This window comes from Solenopsis invicta, chromosome 8 (assembly GCF_016802725.1).
Source record: "Solenopsis invicta isolate M01_SB chromosome 8, UNIL_Sinv_3.0, whole genome shotgun sequence".
NCBI classification, from domain to species: Eukaryota; Metazoa; Arthropoda; class Insecta; order Hymenoptera; family Formicidae; genus Solenopsis; species Solenopsis invicta.
Window position 1 is genome coordinate 9,041,354 of NC_052671.1, and position 18,292 is coordinate 9,059,645.

At 33.1% G+C, this 18,292-nt stretch overlaps 1 protein-coding gene across 6 annotated transcripts in view; it reads left to right on the plus strand.

Moving 5' to 3' along the window:
- The window catches only part of LOC105200911 (atrial natriuretic peptide-converting enzyme), an 85,050-nt gene extending 67,021 nt beyond the window's left edge, over positions 1-18,029 (plus strand). For 3 of the 6 annotated variants that reach the window (XM_026130022.2, XM_026130021.2, XM_039452419.1), the window contains 9 exons: positions 397-549; positions 4,090-4,374; positions 4,801-4,942; positions 5,251-5,417; positions 5,518-5,698; positions 5,873-6,026; positions 6,197-6,320; positions 6,805-6,953; positions 7,313-18,029. In XM_026130022.2, coding sequence (XP_025985807.1) covers positions 397-549; positions 4,090-4,374; positions 4,801-4,942; positions 5,251-5,417; positions 5,518-5,698; positions 5,873-6,026; positions 6,197-6,320; positions 6,805-6,953; positions 7,313-7,516 — 1,559 coding nt within the window. In that variant the 3' untranslated portion in view covers positions 7,517-18,029. The remainder of the gene's footprint in view (positions 1-396; positions 550-4,089; positions 4,375-4,800; positions 4,943-5,250; positions 5,418-5,517; positions 5,699-5,872; positions 6,027-6,196; positions 6,321-6,804; positions 6,954-7,312) is intronic. The other 3 variants (XM_039452418.1, XM_026130020.2, XM_011168712.3) reach the window with 1 other exon arrangement.
- Positions 18,030-18,292: the final 263 nt, after the last annotated feature.

Here is an 18,292-nt window from a genome sequence, read left to right on the forward strand (position 1 = left end):
ATTCTTAATTGAGCTGCGTTGGAATTTTATCATTTTATCAATTATATTAGTTCTCTCGCTACGCTAATGCAATATCCAACTCTTTTTCGTATTTTCGTATAACATAATTCACTAGTTGTTTCTGAATATGGATCGATACGTGTATCGTTATTGCTCGACAAACCGTAAATTGCAAACGTAAGCCGTGTAGATACATTAACAGTAATGCTGGTTAATACCTCGGGTCTTAATAGCATTCGATTTCACTATTCGACATGTAAATATATGGTAAAATTCTTATATTGGATTTTGCGCCGCTGAAACGCCATTTATTTTCTAAAACCTTGAATAGCAGAAGCTACTTGGTATTCCGATCTTGACCGGATCTTGGCAAACTTTTTCCTCAATCAATTTCAGAAACGAAAAGGCGCTGCGGTTTCTTTCTCAAAGTTTTCGGTTTGTCACTCCCGGATTATTTGGAGTGTGAACTTTTCCCGGAGAATCCGAATTCTGACGAATGTATCGGGCATCACGAGGTGATCGAGGCGGCAAGGAGAGCCGAGAAACCGGGTAAGTGGCACTAAATTTTATCACTTAAATTCCAGCGTGCGCTGCTTTTCGCATGGCTTGTTCCACTGCGTTTGTCTCATCTTCAGCGTCTTAATTAAATTTTTTTTTAATTACATTTACGCGGTGCAAAAAAGATAAGTATAATATTTAATCAAGTATAACACAAAGCTTATCACGAATAGAAGTAGATACTTGAATTATCCTGAACTTAATTGGGGAATTAAAATACTCTCTTTACAGCAGAGTAACGATTTAGAGGATATGTACCACTGAAAAATGAGCTTTACATATTTTCACTGACGCTCTAATGGACTTAAAATGTAGCGTTTGAACGTTTCTACGATTGAAAAAATGCGCTCACGTGTTACTCTTGATTATTCGCTGTCACGGAACATTGTGATTCGCTGAGAAATACATGTACTCAAAATAGAAATATTTAATTTTAAGGAATTTTTATCTCTATCTCTGTTTCTTTAAATACTTGGAAACAGTTGACTTTCAGACAGTTAGATTTAGATTTAAAACAAAAACATTCCGAATTTTTGGCAGCTTTAAACGTTTTACTGTTTTAAATCTAAACACACGAGTATTAAAAAAAAAAAAAAAAAAAAACCAGGCAGAAACAAAGCATTTTAATGTGCTAAAATTAAACTCTTCTTTTTGAGTGTGACATTTATGTATCTTCTTAGTAATTAATAAATTATTTCAGATTAAAATAACGATATATAAATATTTTATGTTCGGATAATGTCTTATACGAAATTTATCTCGCTCGGAATGCCAACGAGATTAAGCGGCGTTTATCATGATGCAGCAACTGAGATTCCATTGCACAATACGGTTTTGTGCATCGTGTGCCTTTACGCGAAACATCGGGGGCGCAATATTATTTATGAGTTTTCTGTCCTTTTGTTCCACGCCGATTCGCGCGCGGACATTAAATATATAGGATGCGCCCGCAAAACGGAACTAATTGTTGACTAACTTGATGTCCATTGTTCATTCTTCCTTTGATATCTCGGACTCTGTTTACGCTCGGTATTTCTCTCTTTGTTTTCCTCTCTGTCGTTTATATTCTATTTCCTATTGTCGTTTGACTTTCTCCCATGAAATTTCCCGAATCCAATCGATTGGCTGATGTCCTTCGAAACTTTCTCTCGTGAAGGAATGTAATCTTATTTTGGTGACTTTCGATATTGCGGTAGAAAAACCTCTCTCTCTCTCTCTCTTTTTCTTTTATTAGAAAAAGTTAAATCATGTATACAATTTAATATTAAATATAGTAAATAAATTTAATACATTATTGTTCAATTATGTTTGAATTAAATTAATTATTTCATAAATTTAATTACTTTTAATTAAATTAATAATAAAAAATTGATGTGAATAATTCTGTTTATTTACAATACAGCATTATAACGATGTAAAAAAACTCGTCTTTTTATATCAAATATTATAATAACAATAACACGGCTTATAGCAATTAATTGCAATGCAAATAATTATTTATGACAGAAAGATCAGTTAAATAATCTGATGTCATTCTCGTTTCTATAAAACAGTTTCAGTTTGTTGAAAATATCGCGACACAGCCGTTAAAAAAATTCGTAATAACGAGGAAAATGTCCTAGAAGTTTTCGAAACGCTATTCACTGAATTTAAAAGATAGTCACGTGCACGTCATATTCATAACGAGGGCGATAACGGCGCTTAAAACCTCGTACAATGATTCGCGCGCGAGAGAAGAGAGAATTAACGATCGTACACGCGCGCGGGCCGCAATTTCCAAAGCAAATATTACGTAAATCGCGGCGACAGGCGCGGTGACAGGATTGATCGGAAGTACTCGTCCCTCGTCTCGTAGTGAATTTAATTCGCGATTGGTGGATCGCGCCCGCTAGATAAAGAGAAAAGGGGGGGGGGGAGATTCATCCGCGTCCATGGTTAATTAAGATTGAATTGCGTTGTAATTACGAAGCACACTCGAACGGACGAATTCAACACATTCTCGAGATTTCGATTGGTTCGTTTCTCGATTTTTCTTTCTTCCCGCACACTCATCTTTCTCTCGGAGGCTCTCCGCCTTGTCCCCCGGCGGCGATAACTTCCGATTCGATTTCCTGGTTTCACTAACCCTCTTTGAACGTAACTCTGTTAGCGATCTGCGTATAATAAATGTAATATTGGTTTTGCGCCTGTTTAATAATGCTAGACTTGTTTGTTCAACAATGTTTAATAGCGAATGAAATTTCTCAAATATGCATTCGCGAGAGCGCGGATCTCTATGGATACTTGAAGAGAGATTATTACGACGTGACCCGGAGGCATTAATATTCGTACAGTAACCTTCGGCGGAAACCTTCGTCGAAACAATATTTCTGTTATCCCGCACGGTGCATCACGTGTACGGTCGAGGCACTGGAGGCAGCGCATCTGTGCACGTTGTAATTACAAAAGAGGTTCAGCGACACCCTGTATGTACGCATACGTGTTCGCACATGCGGGAGCTATATCGCGATTTTGTGTACCCGAGCTATCGCATGTGTCACCGCTGATGGAATCTTAATTGCAAAATCCATATTAAACTATCATATGACGGCCCATCTGCGGCGCCAAGCAGCTTTATTGAGTCGCGCTTGATGCATGTGTACATATCACGCTTGACGCATATATGTGTGAAAGTATCGAACCGCGAGCGCAGGAATCGATCGTGTCCATCTACGGAGAAGACATATTGCGAAAGATAGGACATTATGATAAAGAATGTCGATAATGTTAATATCTCTCTGTGGAACGTAAATCATTTCCGTATAATTTTTAGCATAGTCCGCTGGTCCGGATATTGTTATCTTGTAACATTTTCACGGTCCTCTTTTTTCGGAGTAGAATAATATATCCATTGTTACGCTCTGCTGCTTTTATTTATTTCCATTTTAATGTAAATGCTGTCAAAGATTTCATCTGCAATTAAAATCTCGCTCAATTAATTTCCTTCCGGACTATTTGTCTCATATTTGATATACTAAAAATTTGATTAACATTTATTGAAATTAATTAATTGAAAAAGAATAAATAATTTTTATATATTATAAATTTATTAATTAAAAAAAAAAATTAATTGTGAGAATAGGAATTAAAATCAAATTTCAAAATAAATTGTAATTGTTAACTCTTTATACATGAAAATGATTGCTATAAATGATGAATCAATAAAAAAGTGTTATCAATAAAAATAGATAATAAGCGGATGCTTCAAACCGTCTTATCTCACATTTGGAGAAATACATTTATATAATTATATTTAATAAAAAATAAAAAGTGAAAGAAGTAAAACAGTATAAATAAATAAGCAATATACTCCTGCCTCCCTTTTCTCCCTCGCTTTTTAATAATCTCTAAAGCCAGATGGGTTTCGGAAGTTTGCTGTTTTAAAAAAATGGGTCATGATCCATATAAGTTCGGGAAACTTTGGTATAGACTACGTTACGTCTATTACTAGAAAGCACGTGGTCTTTATTCTGCTATGATTCGTTTTTACAGTGTGCACCAGTGGCTTTCAGTGCGACGGCACAAGGTGCATTCCGTTCGATTGGCGTTGCGATGGTCATCTCGACTGCTCAGATCACAGTGACGAGATCGGATGCGGAAACTGCAATTCCAGCACGTTGTTGGTGCCGGACACTTATGGAAAATTAAAGACGGGACCTTTGAGCACCCCTTCTATAAAGTCTTCATTACATTGCGGCGAAAAAAGATGCATGTTTGCCAAACATATCTGCGACGGTGTCATGGATTGTCCTTGGGGGCAAGATGAGCGTTATTGCCGTAAGTAAATCCGTATATTTTACAGCTGTATTTTTAATCGATTAAAAATTTCATTCATGGACTTTTTTTATATTGTAAAATATCACCGACGCTCGTAAACATTTGTAAAAAAAATTTTATTATTAAAGAAATTATCTTGGTTAAATTAAAACAAAAGTTTTTTTCCTACATTTTATTCATTCAAACTTTTTTCAAAAGGTCTTCACGTGTTTTTACTAATATGTTAATATAACTCGATTAATATAACAGTAATACATGAATAAATTAAGATATTGATAATACAATAAATGTAAAAGACTTTTAAAAAAAACGTAAATTAATTTTGATTTGTCTAGTGATTAATTTAATTTGGTTAAAATACGTAAATTAATTTTAATTAAGTCTAAGCTCTCAGACTTCAAGTCCCGTACTACATCATGTTTTTAGTGAAATTGAGCCAGAGAAACGGAGATGTCGGCGAGGGCCGTCTGGAGGTGTATCATGCTGAAATGGGTAAATTTATGCCGGCATGTGTCTCGCACTGGGAATCAACGTCGCCGCAAGAGGTTTGCGCTATGTTAGGATATACGTAAGTTATCTCTTTGAATATTGTACATTGATGGACATTGAACATTAATATTACATAATGAACGAAACGTGTCGTTCACAACTTCAATATAGATCAATATCTTTTACGCATCGTGACAACTTCACAAATCCTCATTTGTACATTTAAACGTTACGTAAAGTGTGTTCGAAGACATTTATGTACATAATTAATTTTGACTTATTAACTTTACGGTTGACATCAACGGAATTCTGTTATCTGCTCGAACAAAAAAAAATGCAATGTATAAAAAAAAACTATTGAAACGATGGATCTAATTGTACTTTCAGGGTTTCAAACGGATATAAGTTGCTGATTGACGATTTAACAAATGCGTCGGAAAGTATTAAGAACCAAAGTACCAGTAACAAAAGTATTAGTTTGCTGAAGCAATTTCAAACGTGCATCAAGGATCGGGAGCCTTATCCCATGGTGAAACTTACTTGCGTCGAATACGGTAAATTATCGGAAAATAGAATAAAGATATCGTTGAATTAAAATTTTCTAAGGTTCTCCCAAGGTTTCTTCACGACGGGTGATGATCGATTCTGTTGCAGGTTGCGGCCGCAGGCGCTCCGGAAACGTGAGGGTAAAGCGAATAGTGGGTGGTGTAGAGTCAGCCCCTGGTGATTGGCCGTTTCTCGCAGCTCTTCTTGGTGGCCCGGAACAGATCTTTTACTGCGCCGGGGTTCTTATTGCCGATCAGTGGGTACTGACCGCATCTCATTGCGTTGGAAAGTAAGTGATTTGCGCGAGACGTTACACAAAATGTCATTTTTAATTGACGCGTATCTTGTATTTGTATGCAAGGGAAAATATCGCTTAAATATTCTTTGAGCAGTGAATTATTATATATTAATAAGACAGGAATCTCAAATATAAATTAATTTCGATGCACGTTGATGATTTCAGTCATTCAGAGGTGTCCGGTTGGACGATACAGCTTGGCATTACTCGGAGACTTTCTCACTCTTATTTCGGTCAAAAATTGAAGGTAAAAAGAGTCATACCTCACCCGTACTACAACCTGGGTGTTGCTCACGACAACGATGTCGCATTATTCCAAGTAAATACATATTTATTCGCTGATTACGTATTTAATTATTGCTGTTCGAAATATTTGAATATTCTGTTTAACGTGTAGCTTTACACATGTGAAATTATGATTCTTATTCAATTTTAGATGTTTTAAAACTCTCTTTCTCTTATCTCTTCATGCAATATCTTGTATTGTAGCTTGACAAGCGAGTTCAGTATCACGAACATCTAAAGCCGGTGTGCTTACCGACTGCTGACACCAATCTTACACCCAATACGTATTGTACCGTTATTGGATGGGGCAAGAAAAACGATACCGATTGTAAGTATTGTTTACATGTAAAAAATGGTGCTTTTTAAATTTTTACTTTTAATATTAAACTGAGAAAAATAATATAATGGGTATTGTAATATTGTATCTTTAATAATTATATAATTAATATAATGCTGTAATAATTTACGATATTAACATATGCAAATAAACAGCACTTAACAAAATATAACAACCCAATGTAATACGATATAACAACCGTCGAGACACAGAACTTCAAAAGAATATATATAAGCTTTATCTTTTATAATTGAAACTTTCATAGCATGAGTGGGAAATATGTATAAGTTTGCAAAGTTTCATTAAATGTTTAAATTGTTACAAATAATGGGTTTGAAACAGCTTCGCTTTAAATTTTTCAATTAGTACAATCCTTCTAAATATACACTTACGTAGAAAGAAAATGTATAAAATTAAATATAAGACTCAAGACTCGTTAATTAAATTTAATTATTATTTTGTATCTTTATTTCAGCCTCTGAGTATGAACCAGCCGTAAACGAGGTAGTAGTACCTATTCTGCCTCGACACCTCTGCAACATGTGGTTAGCGCATAAAGAATTGAACGTCACCGATGGGATGATCTGTGCTGGCTATGAGGACGGAGGAAAAGATGCATGCCAAGTAAATTTAACTAAATAATTTAAATACTTTACTTGTGTATTATAAAATAGATTATAAAAATGTTACGTATATTGAGAATTTCAAGAATTATAAAATTTTCAATGTATTTTATAAAACCAAAGTATATTATGTCATTATTTAAATTCATATTAATTCTTTTCTTAAATATTTGCAAAATATTAAAATATTTTAATTAGAATTTTAATTTAAATTAAATGTAATCTAATTGTATTCCATAAAAAACAATTAATTTTTCACACAGTACATTGATCTAAGAATATGAGTGTCCGAAATATGCATCACGTTACTTGCTATAATGTTTACAAATAAGTAATTACGAATTATTTATTTTTCTTCAGGGCGATTCTGGGGGACCTTTGTTGTGTCGGGATAAGGAGGACGAGGACAGATGGTACGTCGGCGGAATCGTCAGCTGGGGCATAAAATGCGCCCACCCAAAACTGCCCGGAGTCTACGCTTACGTACCCAAATACGTGACGTGGATCCAAAAAGAAATGTCTAAGTACTCCGATTATAACGATAGAAGTAATGGGAAAACGTAAACCACCGAGCTGGGCGAAATATTCGATTCGTTTAAAATCCATCAACGTCGAAATGAATCGAACGGAAGTGAGGGTAAAACATATATAGCAAAGTAAATGCGGATTTTCGCGTTCTCACTTAATGACATACATTGGAATGGGAAGATATTGGAATCGAAAGCAATTATGGTTTCCCGATTCGCTAATCTGCGCTCAGCGATTCCTGTCACGCTCAATCAATGGATAGTATTTTGTACACACCTTGTGCAGCTTTGAATCAAAAACAGAGAATCGAGTATTAATACGGATTTTCATTCTTTGGGATTAGTAAGCACAGATAAATAGCACAGGCTGATAAAAATCACTGATAATCACGGATTCGTTCGCTAAACCAGATAGCCAAATGAGTTCAGGATGTCGTCATGTTGCTGTCAATCGTGACAAATGTCAACACACGCAGAGAAAAGATTAGCCAACAAAGCTAAAATTTAGTTGTAGCAACTAAGATGTGTCTTTAAAATAGGGACAGCTAATATCGTTGCTGCCGGAGCTAAATTTATTATTAAAATTAGCAGTTACAGCAAAAAATATTCGCTGCTAGAATCAAATAATGTTTAGCAAATGCGTATATAGTTTCACGCTCCTAAGTCCCGGTCTACAACAGGTGTAGTAAGCCTTAAGCCGTAAGAAATTGACCAATCATAGTTGAATATAAGGAGAATAATCGACCATGATCAATTTTTACGATTTAAGGCTTGCAACATTAATTGTAGTCCGGAACTAAGATATTGAGGAATAGCTGCCACTTGTTTAGCTACACGTGTTAAAACACACATTTTATTTTAGCTAATGAAACTGTATTTCGCAGCAAATATATTTTATCTTTAATAGTCAATTTTTAGCACTGATAGAAAATATCGAACTAGCTACTGATATTTAGTTACCACTTCTAAGTCATTTTTTTCCGTGCAAACTAGGTGCTTTCTCATTATGTGTCCTCATAATATTGCCTTGAGGTGAATTCTAAATTTGATGATGGTAAGTTGATAACCTCTTGATAACAACTTTGTTATTTGCAATTGTACGTACAATGAGAGAAAATTTTTTTTTCAATGAAAAAATTACTGGATTAAGAATTATTTTTTCATTTTATTTATTTAAATATTTGATAAATATTTCAATTAAAAATTTTTCAACTTGACTGCAAGTAAAAAATTAGGACCCATCAAATAAATAATTTTTTTATTTTTAAATATTTTTTCTTTTAGTATATTCTTGTAAAAAGAGTAAACATTTGCGTAATGCTACGCCTTTTATTTTATATAGCATGGCTTTTATTTACGAAATTCAGTTTTGCTGTGTCGACGGTGAAATTTATATTGCTCGTAGGTGAAAATTTCTTATTATCAACACTTCATTAGCGAGATAGAAACTTCAACGATATTCAGCAAAGATTTTACAACTTGTGTAAAACGTTAGACATCATACGTGTCATCAGTTAGCTATTATATTGCCGTCATCTCGCTATCAATATAACGCGTTATTAATCCTTAATGTTTGTTCTTGAAATTTCATAAACTGATGTTATCTATTTGCCCTCAGGTTGCTAACTCAGTTTGCACATAAGATTTCAATGTCAGCAAATTGACAGCAACTTCACGACAACTCGTGCAGTGCATTAGTTTGCCTAATATGCTAAATCACGCTTGGCTATCTGGGGGGGATGCTGAACGATCAATACCATCACAACTTTCCTCGAGTGATAAGAGTGATCCAATAAAGTCTGCAATGACAACAGGAAACCGCACATCAGGAAAACTATTATTTCTCACATTGCGGACGGATGATTGCAGAAAAATCGGATTTTATCATCACCATATACGAATACTGATATTTGCTACCGCAATTCTCAGTCATAGCTCGTCCAAATTAATACGAAATTTCACCACTTTGCGATTTTTCGTAAGAAGATTTTATGATAAGTCACTCGGACAAGGGAAATGTGAGATAATAGGAAACATATAGGATATACTACTTTATAAATAAAGCTATATATGGATGCCGACGATGTTTGCGTACACATAAGTTCAAATAATAAGCCATTTTCTAGGAAACTACTAGATAAAAGAGAGGATCAAAAATGCTGATGTATGTACTTTTGGTACCTACTGAAATAAGAAAAAAAAAATTGAGGATTTATGCACAAAACGAAAATCCACGCATGTGATGCGACAAAAAATATTTTGTATCGCTGCCGACTTTAAGACAGCCGTGTATGAGCCACCAAGTGGTCGAAACCCTTGATCTATAGGGTGTGCGTTTAACAGCATTCAATGATATGAGTCGTTTGAGTGATGTAGGCAGTAATGAATCGTACATACCGTAGGGAACACAATGCCTATCATCTCTCCTTTATAATTTAAGAACTTATCTTCCTTAACAGCACAAGATATCGTATGAACATTCCAGAATATTCTAGATATCGTACGAACATTCGTACAGTATCGTGATATCGTTCGTGTATTTCTAAAATGTTCTTCACAATATTCGTTCGATATCATGTGCTGTTAGGGTTATTACAATTATAAAAATATAATCTTCTCTTTGGACTCGATAAAAAATATAAAAATACAAAATATAAAAAATATAAATGAAAAACAATTGTATTTTTTTATTAAATAACTTTAGGAAACCTTTTTATTTCTAAAACCAAAATAATTCGGCTTACACTGCTATTCCAGTTCAAACGACTCATACATTTGTATGGCAATCATAGGAAATCTGTGATTTACAAACAATCCTCATACAAATAGAAGAGGATTATAAATTCTTTTGAAATAGATTTTTTCGTTGATATATCGCACATTTATATTTGAAAAGAGAAGCTGAACGCTTCTCGATGGTTTGTGATATGCACAGTACTACACAGGTATCTTAATATTATCAGAAGTCATATAATTTAGTATGTACTATTAAGATGAAGAAAAACATATATGCCGATGAGAGCACATTATATATATACATATAATCAATAAATTGTATTTTTGTAAAGGAACGAGTTAAGCGCACACCCCCTACGGGTAAAATATCGTACACGTATTGCATGAAATGCACTATGGTGTACAATCGCGTGAATATTTTAAATAATGCGCATACGAGGAGACAATATATCCTAAGGAACAAAGAAAATGTCTATGTGCTTATCGATGTAAATGCTAGTAGTCAGTTTAAATACATAATAATCACGTTCGTTATAAGAGCGCGTGTCAGGCAGAACTATTTAGTACGCACGTACAAACGTAGATGTAACAGGGACGTCGTTGCATACTGTGCATTTCCACTACACGTGACAAATTCTGGAGTCGCGCGACTCCGAAACACCGTGATCCATATTTACGCGCGTAAACCTACGAGACCGATCCAGTATTACGAAAATGCTGATGTACATACATACGAATTGAAGATGGAAGAACTGCCATGGCGAATAGTAACGTGTATTTTCACCGTACATCTCACTGCAAACGCTATTCGACGAGAAATAGCGTTGCAGTCTAAACTCAATTATCGGCGTAATTTCGTCAGTCAGGCTCATCGTTTCGCAGCACTCATTTTGCAGAAAGGTACAGTATGCAAGTGGTCTCCGATGTTAGGCTGAGCTAACGAAAATTTAACGACTTAATGTTTTTAGCATGTTTTTATTGCTATTATTACTTGGACATATACATGAGTACAGATCTTAATAATTGTTACGAGTATTGGGGATATTTTGAATTCATTATTATATAATAAACGGTAGAGATTTTTTCCAGTAAGAATTCTTTCCAGCTGAATTTATTTCAGTATTACGATAGTGCATACGTTTTCAATTGATTACTGTTGCCAAATGAGTACATTTTTGGTGAAAAGAATATAATTGGGAGTAAAAAGAAATTGAATACATTTGGTTATATATATTTGCTCAGCCTACCGTATTCTAACTGAAATATTCATGCGTGCATCAGGTAATAAATAAATCGTATAAATACGTAAGAATTGTTATACGTATATGATATGATGTTACAATGTAAAGTACTTAAGCATAGAGGCTTGTAGAATAGAATGTTCGTAGTATGCTCGATATATAAACGTAAGAAACATGTTGACTGAATTCTAGGGACAATACTCTGCACCAGCACTTTTTTGATCTGCACTATAAGAAAATCGTTTTTCAATGAGTATACTTTATACATCGTACATCGTTTAGGAGCCTTAATAATTGACTTAGACCTTTTCTAAGCAGTAAGACGAACAGTATTGTTGGCCACGATGACAACTAGTATTCAGCTCGATTTATTTGCGAGCCGTCTTTATTTACCTGCTTGTTGTTCGGAATGCGAATTCTGCTCTACTTCTTCTCTATGCAACCTCAAACATTTCTTCTAGTCATTTGCGAACGAAAAAAAAAAAATGTTTTTCTATCGCGCCTTAATAAAATAGTGATAATTAATATTCTATATATTATTTGTAATGCATCTAAAGCAAATGATATTTGACAACAATTTGTTTTAGATAAAAAAATAATGCTTTTTGATATATAAAAAAAAACGTGCAATGATAGTGATATATGAATTTGCGTTTTCTAGATGTATCAGCTAAAGATGAATCCGTTTATTCATTGCTGCATCTCTGACATTTAAAAATGACTCTCTCTATAACATGACCTATCAGACAATAAAAGAGAACATGGACAATAATGGTCTTCCTTAGTATCCAGACAACAAGTTTAGTTGTAAAAATGGATTATATACTTAAATAACCGACAATACTGTGTGAGCAGACAATAAATAGAGTTAGGAAATGTTCCACGATGGACAATAAATTATATATTAAGGATTATAATAAGGAATTACTTGTAAACTTAGGACATACGAAAGTGATTAGTTAATAATTAGAACGTATAATTATAATATATTCTATTAAATAGTCTACTAAAATTATCCTCCATAATATTGCTGAATAGTAGTATATTGCACAAAGATCAAAAACTATTTATTATTTTGTGCAGTATGAAATACATAACATTTCTTTGCGCCTTCCATTTATATTATATTATAAAATTTTTTATGGTGAAAACGTATATGAAATATATATATATGTTAACGCGTTGCTTTCATATTTGAGAAGAGCAAAGAATTAGACAATCAGAAATGGTGGTACGTTATTTTTATATTCATCTGTTGTACTTTATTAAATTTAATAGTTAATGAACATTTCGTTGCCTTTTCTGTTGTATTATCGCGCTGAGTTAAAAAACAGTAACTGCCAAGTAAAACTTCTCCTACTTATACATCGTATTTCATATAGACAATTATTATTTTTGTACAGCTTTGCTTCTTACAGATTTCGATTCTATGAATTGAATTATGTAGAATATACGTTGCTGTTAATATTCCGTGAAAAAATGCTAATTGTTATATTTTGTTGTATTATTTTATTGTAAGCAGTAATATTTCTCTTGGGCGTATCGTGTTATGTTGTTAGTTATTTTATAGAAATACAAATGGTGCGGTTTCTGAGACCGCAGGTGCGTAAACAGAACAATGTGATGAAATGTAAAGTCAATGATTTACATAGAGAGATGTATGCATATTATATATGTACATACGTACACTTCGAACGAAAAAAGTTACGCACACCTACGCGTAACTTTTTCTTGTTAAAGAGTGTATACAGCTAATATAATACAGATAATACAAGAAAAAGTATAGTCAATACTATACATTGCATTGAAAGGACAGTTAGTGATATAAGATTTTATAGTTACATATTTTAATATATTTACGAGAAAATTAAATCCGAAACTTAATTAAGAATTGAAGAGGAGAAATTAAATTTATTATTTGTACTTTAGTGCCAAATTAGACAATATTTTATTCAGAGACATTTCCTAAACGACAAGTTAGAATTTAGATTTTTGATATAGTTAAAAAAAACTTTCATTGTTTCTCTATTAAATAATATAATATTTTTGTTGCATAAAATGGATTTTTACATCAACAAATTGTATAACGATAACGCGCAAATATTTATATAAATATATACAAGAAATACTATTTAATTTATTTTATCACAACGTAATCTTATTACATATTATTGAATATAAATACGTTTATACTTTAAATAGGGTTCAGATAAAATATTTGAAAATTTTTATGAGATAGAACTATTCGAAGTAAAGACGTTCGAGCGGTTTCAAGTGGATAATTCGTACAATTCGAATCAATAATCGAATCGTTTGATCCATTTTCAATATTCGAAGATTCAATTGTGCGAACAGTTTAGATGTCAAAATTATATTAATATTAATTTATTGGAATATAATATGGATTAAGCAAAGAGTATTAGATGAAATGTAAAGAAGAATATAGCTCGTATATTTATTTATATATAAATAACGTTAGCAAAGAGAATTTTTAACATGGGTTATCTGCACAAAAAAAAGAAATGATTTCTATTGAAAATGCGTTAAGGACGCTAAAATAACGTTAGTTGTTAGATTTAGAAATTGTGTTAGAGGATTTTGAATCACAATGAATCAAATATTCGTGATCAATTTAAGAACAATTGTAACGTTATAATTTATGTATAAAATATAAGATTCGTTAGATGCCTGTAGATCGTTTTCAAGTAAATTATATCACGTAATGAAAGTAAGTTTCGCGCAATGTGTGGTACAATTATAATTAACGAGCTTTCCAATTATTTTTTACGCTGCTCTCGTTCTTCGAAAAACCTGCGTGCAGTCTCATAGAGAAATCTATTACGCTCCTGTGCTCGAGAAACATGATTCTAAGAGCTATGACAAGTATTTGCTCTGTGTTGAAGATGTGAAGAAATGTTGCGCACAAAATACAGGTGTCTCCCGTTCGCGAAGAAGTATACTTTCTAAAAGATACTACGAAAATGTATAACTACTCCTGTGAAGTCAATGTTGGATAGTAAGGTAGCGTAAGAGATATACGTATCGTATATATGAATCGTCGCAAGATGTTGCACAAAGATTAGAGTAATTATGAAGCGCACACGCGCTTACTTATCGTAAGTGCGTTTGTATTTACAGTTAGGTTCAATTATTTTCAATTGAACGGATCGAAAATAAAGAAAACGCGCAATTGCGGAGAGTATTACTAAATTAATAAATCGAGAGTGCGTTGGCAAGTGAACGCACTCGGGTGCAAGGCTCGCAGTCTCTCGTGCGTATCTCTGTTTCCGATCTACTCAATTTTTATCAGTTTTAGAAAATCCTTATACAGTACAACAATATTGCAGTAACATTGCAGAAATATTTGATTGCAACATTATAATTTCACAAAGCGTTACAAAGTGTTGCTTTAATATTGCTGCAACGTTTTAGCAATGGTAAAATGTTTGCCTTTAGAAATATTGCAATGCAACATTGCAACAATATTGCAATACTTGTTTTAATATTTCAGGTGCAATTACATATATGTTGAAACACATAAATATTATATGTCCCTGAATTAATTTTTACATAGTAAAACCAAAATTTCATTATCAAAAATACATCTTACTTTTGTCTTCAAATTCAACTTTTGAACTTTTCTTCACAACGAAATTATTTCGTTAAAAAATATATGTGTGTGAAATATGTAAAAAAATGTGAAAAATCTCAATGCCGCATTTATTTCTTTTATTCTAAATATTGCGATTTTTTAAATTATAAGAAGTAGAACTCCATCATATCCATCCAATGGCGATGGTAGTAGACATTACTTTTCACAATATTTTTAAAACATCACTGTAACATCACTGAGGTAATATTGCAAAAAATATCTTTGCAATGTTTCTGCAATAATGCACTGTAATACGCAACGTTGCAGCAATTTGCTGCAAGTTTCTGTGCTGTATGAGTCATTTCAAATGAGAAAGAACGTCAAAAGTCGGCATATATCTGTATAAACGTTATGTATAATGGAGTTACAAATCAGTCAATATAAGTTGTAACTTCGATCGGTATTGATAAAATAATGTTGCATTTAAAAAAACGCATATTCTACGTAGAAAATATGAAAATGTGTCGAGGATATTGACATGATTCAAATGTGAAATCCGACTTCTCGCGTCTTTCATCTTGATAAATGATGATCGCTATACGTTCAGAGTGATAAGAAATTTAGCCGTAAACTACCATAAGAGACAATATGTCAGAGAAAAACTATACAATCAACTATACTGAACTTGAGAATTGATATACTATTATACAAAAAGATGTTATATAATATTGGTTACATTTACTCATTTTTTCTTAATAGATTTACCTTCTTTTTTTTTATCACAAAGCAAATCTCACGAAATTGCACAATCAACTCATTATAAAATTCTGAATTTAATATGTGAAATATCGGAATATCAAGAATACATAAAATCGGAAATATCAAGACAGTAAAAATTGCTATTACAAATGAATTTATATTATAACGAAAAACAATATCAAATATAATAACAAACTTAATTGATTTAATTAAAATTAATTACTTGCTTTTTTGGACATTATATAAAAAAAATATGACTGCAAATATTTTACGTTAACAAAAATTGAATATTTTTAAATTCTGATGAATGCTAGCTTAATGCGACGTAACAAAACAATTTTTACGATAGGATTGTCTTGTCACTACGTTCCTTCACTATTTTATATGAAATATGATAGTTTTTACAAAAGTATGCGATTGATATAAATAATCGTTAAGTATTTAAAATTAATGCTTAGCAATTATGTATCATTCGCACAAAATATAATCGTTAAATTGCTAAATATACATTACAAAGTGCTCCTAAAGTGCTATTGATATAGCGATGTGTTACTCTTAAGTGCGTATTAGCGCAGCTACATAATTAACTTTACATAGATAAACAATTTTATGTTTTCTCAACATTTTATTCAATCAAAAACTATTATCGTGTACACACGACACATAACGTGTAATTTAAACTTTAAATCTTTGGTAAGATATAAACAAGAAAAAGTGCAAAAAGAGAGAGAGAGGAATAATAAGACCGAACATAAAAAATATTGTATAGATTCAAAGAAAGATTTGTATAATTATGTATAATTTTTGCAAGCTCAGACATATTTTGACTTCTGCTTGCTTTTAGCGTAAATGAGGGGACGGGGCGAATGTAACGTGGGGATGTTGAATGTGATCGCTCGTTTGTGCTCGGCACAAATCCTAATTGTACAATCAGTGGTCGACGATATGCATATGTGTAATTACATGCGTGACAGTTGCGCGCACGCAAACGTACGCATAAATGTGTGAAAAACGTGCTGGTACTTACGAGATTAATATAGTGGATAAAAAATTGCACGAACTTTGTTATCACGTTGTTATCACGCGAATAATTTTATACCGGAAAAGAAGAAACGTCACCTCTCTTTACTACACACCTAGAATAAAATACATTTTGGTAGAAATACTTTGCAGCGACCTCTGCGCGATGTCCATACAAAGTTATCATTGTGTTCAGAAAAAGATATGGGCCGTGCAATTCGTTTTTGTCCACTCTTATAATCAACTATACTGTGCGCAACTAGTATTCCTATGTAGCGAGTGTTGCGTGTAGTGTAAAAAATGGCTAATATTTGTATGTTGAATATATACCTGACATTGGATATAAATGTAGGCACGTTTACACGTCGTGTATCGCTGTGATTGATACATAGATCTAGGCGATGTTGTACGTTAGGCTATAATTAATGTGAAGCGAGGTAAGGACAGCCAGACCGCTGTCGATTGTTAGATGTGCACACGCAATTGCGCAACTTTCATTTGGAGGATATACATCCGCGTAGTGTCGTCTGTTTGCAATTTTACATTTCTGCAACACACGAGCATTCAAGGCGATACTTGGAATTCGCTATTTCCGCAATACTATCATCGGCGTCTCCTGACTATACAACAACGATTGCATTGTTTCATTGATAGTAAATTCCAAAACGTCACCATTTTGCTGTATAGCGATTGTATTCTCGCAAATATATTTTTTTTTCTCTTTTCGTATGTCGACAAGAATTTATCTCCAAGAGCAAATTCGTTGCAATTCGTTGTCACTGTTCACTAATGTTTCACTGCGCGCGATCAACTTAACGCTAAAATGTACTGTAAGAGATAATGATATTATCTCGAAGTCATCTTTGGTCCATCAGTCATTTAGACGTAACTACTAGGTGTACAAATTACGGGATAAATAACTGTTCATTAGAGACATTACAACGCGCGTATGTAGAAATTACGTATTACGATCTTAAAGTAGAAAACTTATAGTATACGAGAGGCAATGTAATTATTAGGCCAAATTTCCATTTTAATAGGAAAATGAAATTTTTTAAGTGCTGTTATCCGAAAAAAGAAATAAATTTATGTTTCGTATCATGCGTACGATTAACAAGTAAAAAAAATAGCAGCTCTTTTCTTTTCTTCAAACAAATGTGACATTATCGAATGCCAAGATGACTTCGAGATAATAGTAGAATCAACGCTTGCACTGCCTTTCCTATTCATTAGTGTAATATCAGACATGACGGTCTCTTTCGCATGGACACTATGAAATATTGTTGCGTACATATTGCTGTTAATTACCCATGAATCTCGATAAAGAAGTAGACTAAAGAGAGAATGACGTTAATTGAACTCACTCTTGCTGGTCGAGAGTCGTAGTCTAGCAAAATATTCGACAAGACATATACGAGTTATTTAGATCCTCTCGACACAATATCGTGGTTATTGTAAAGAGAAC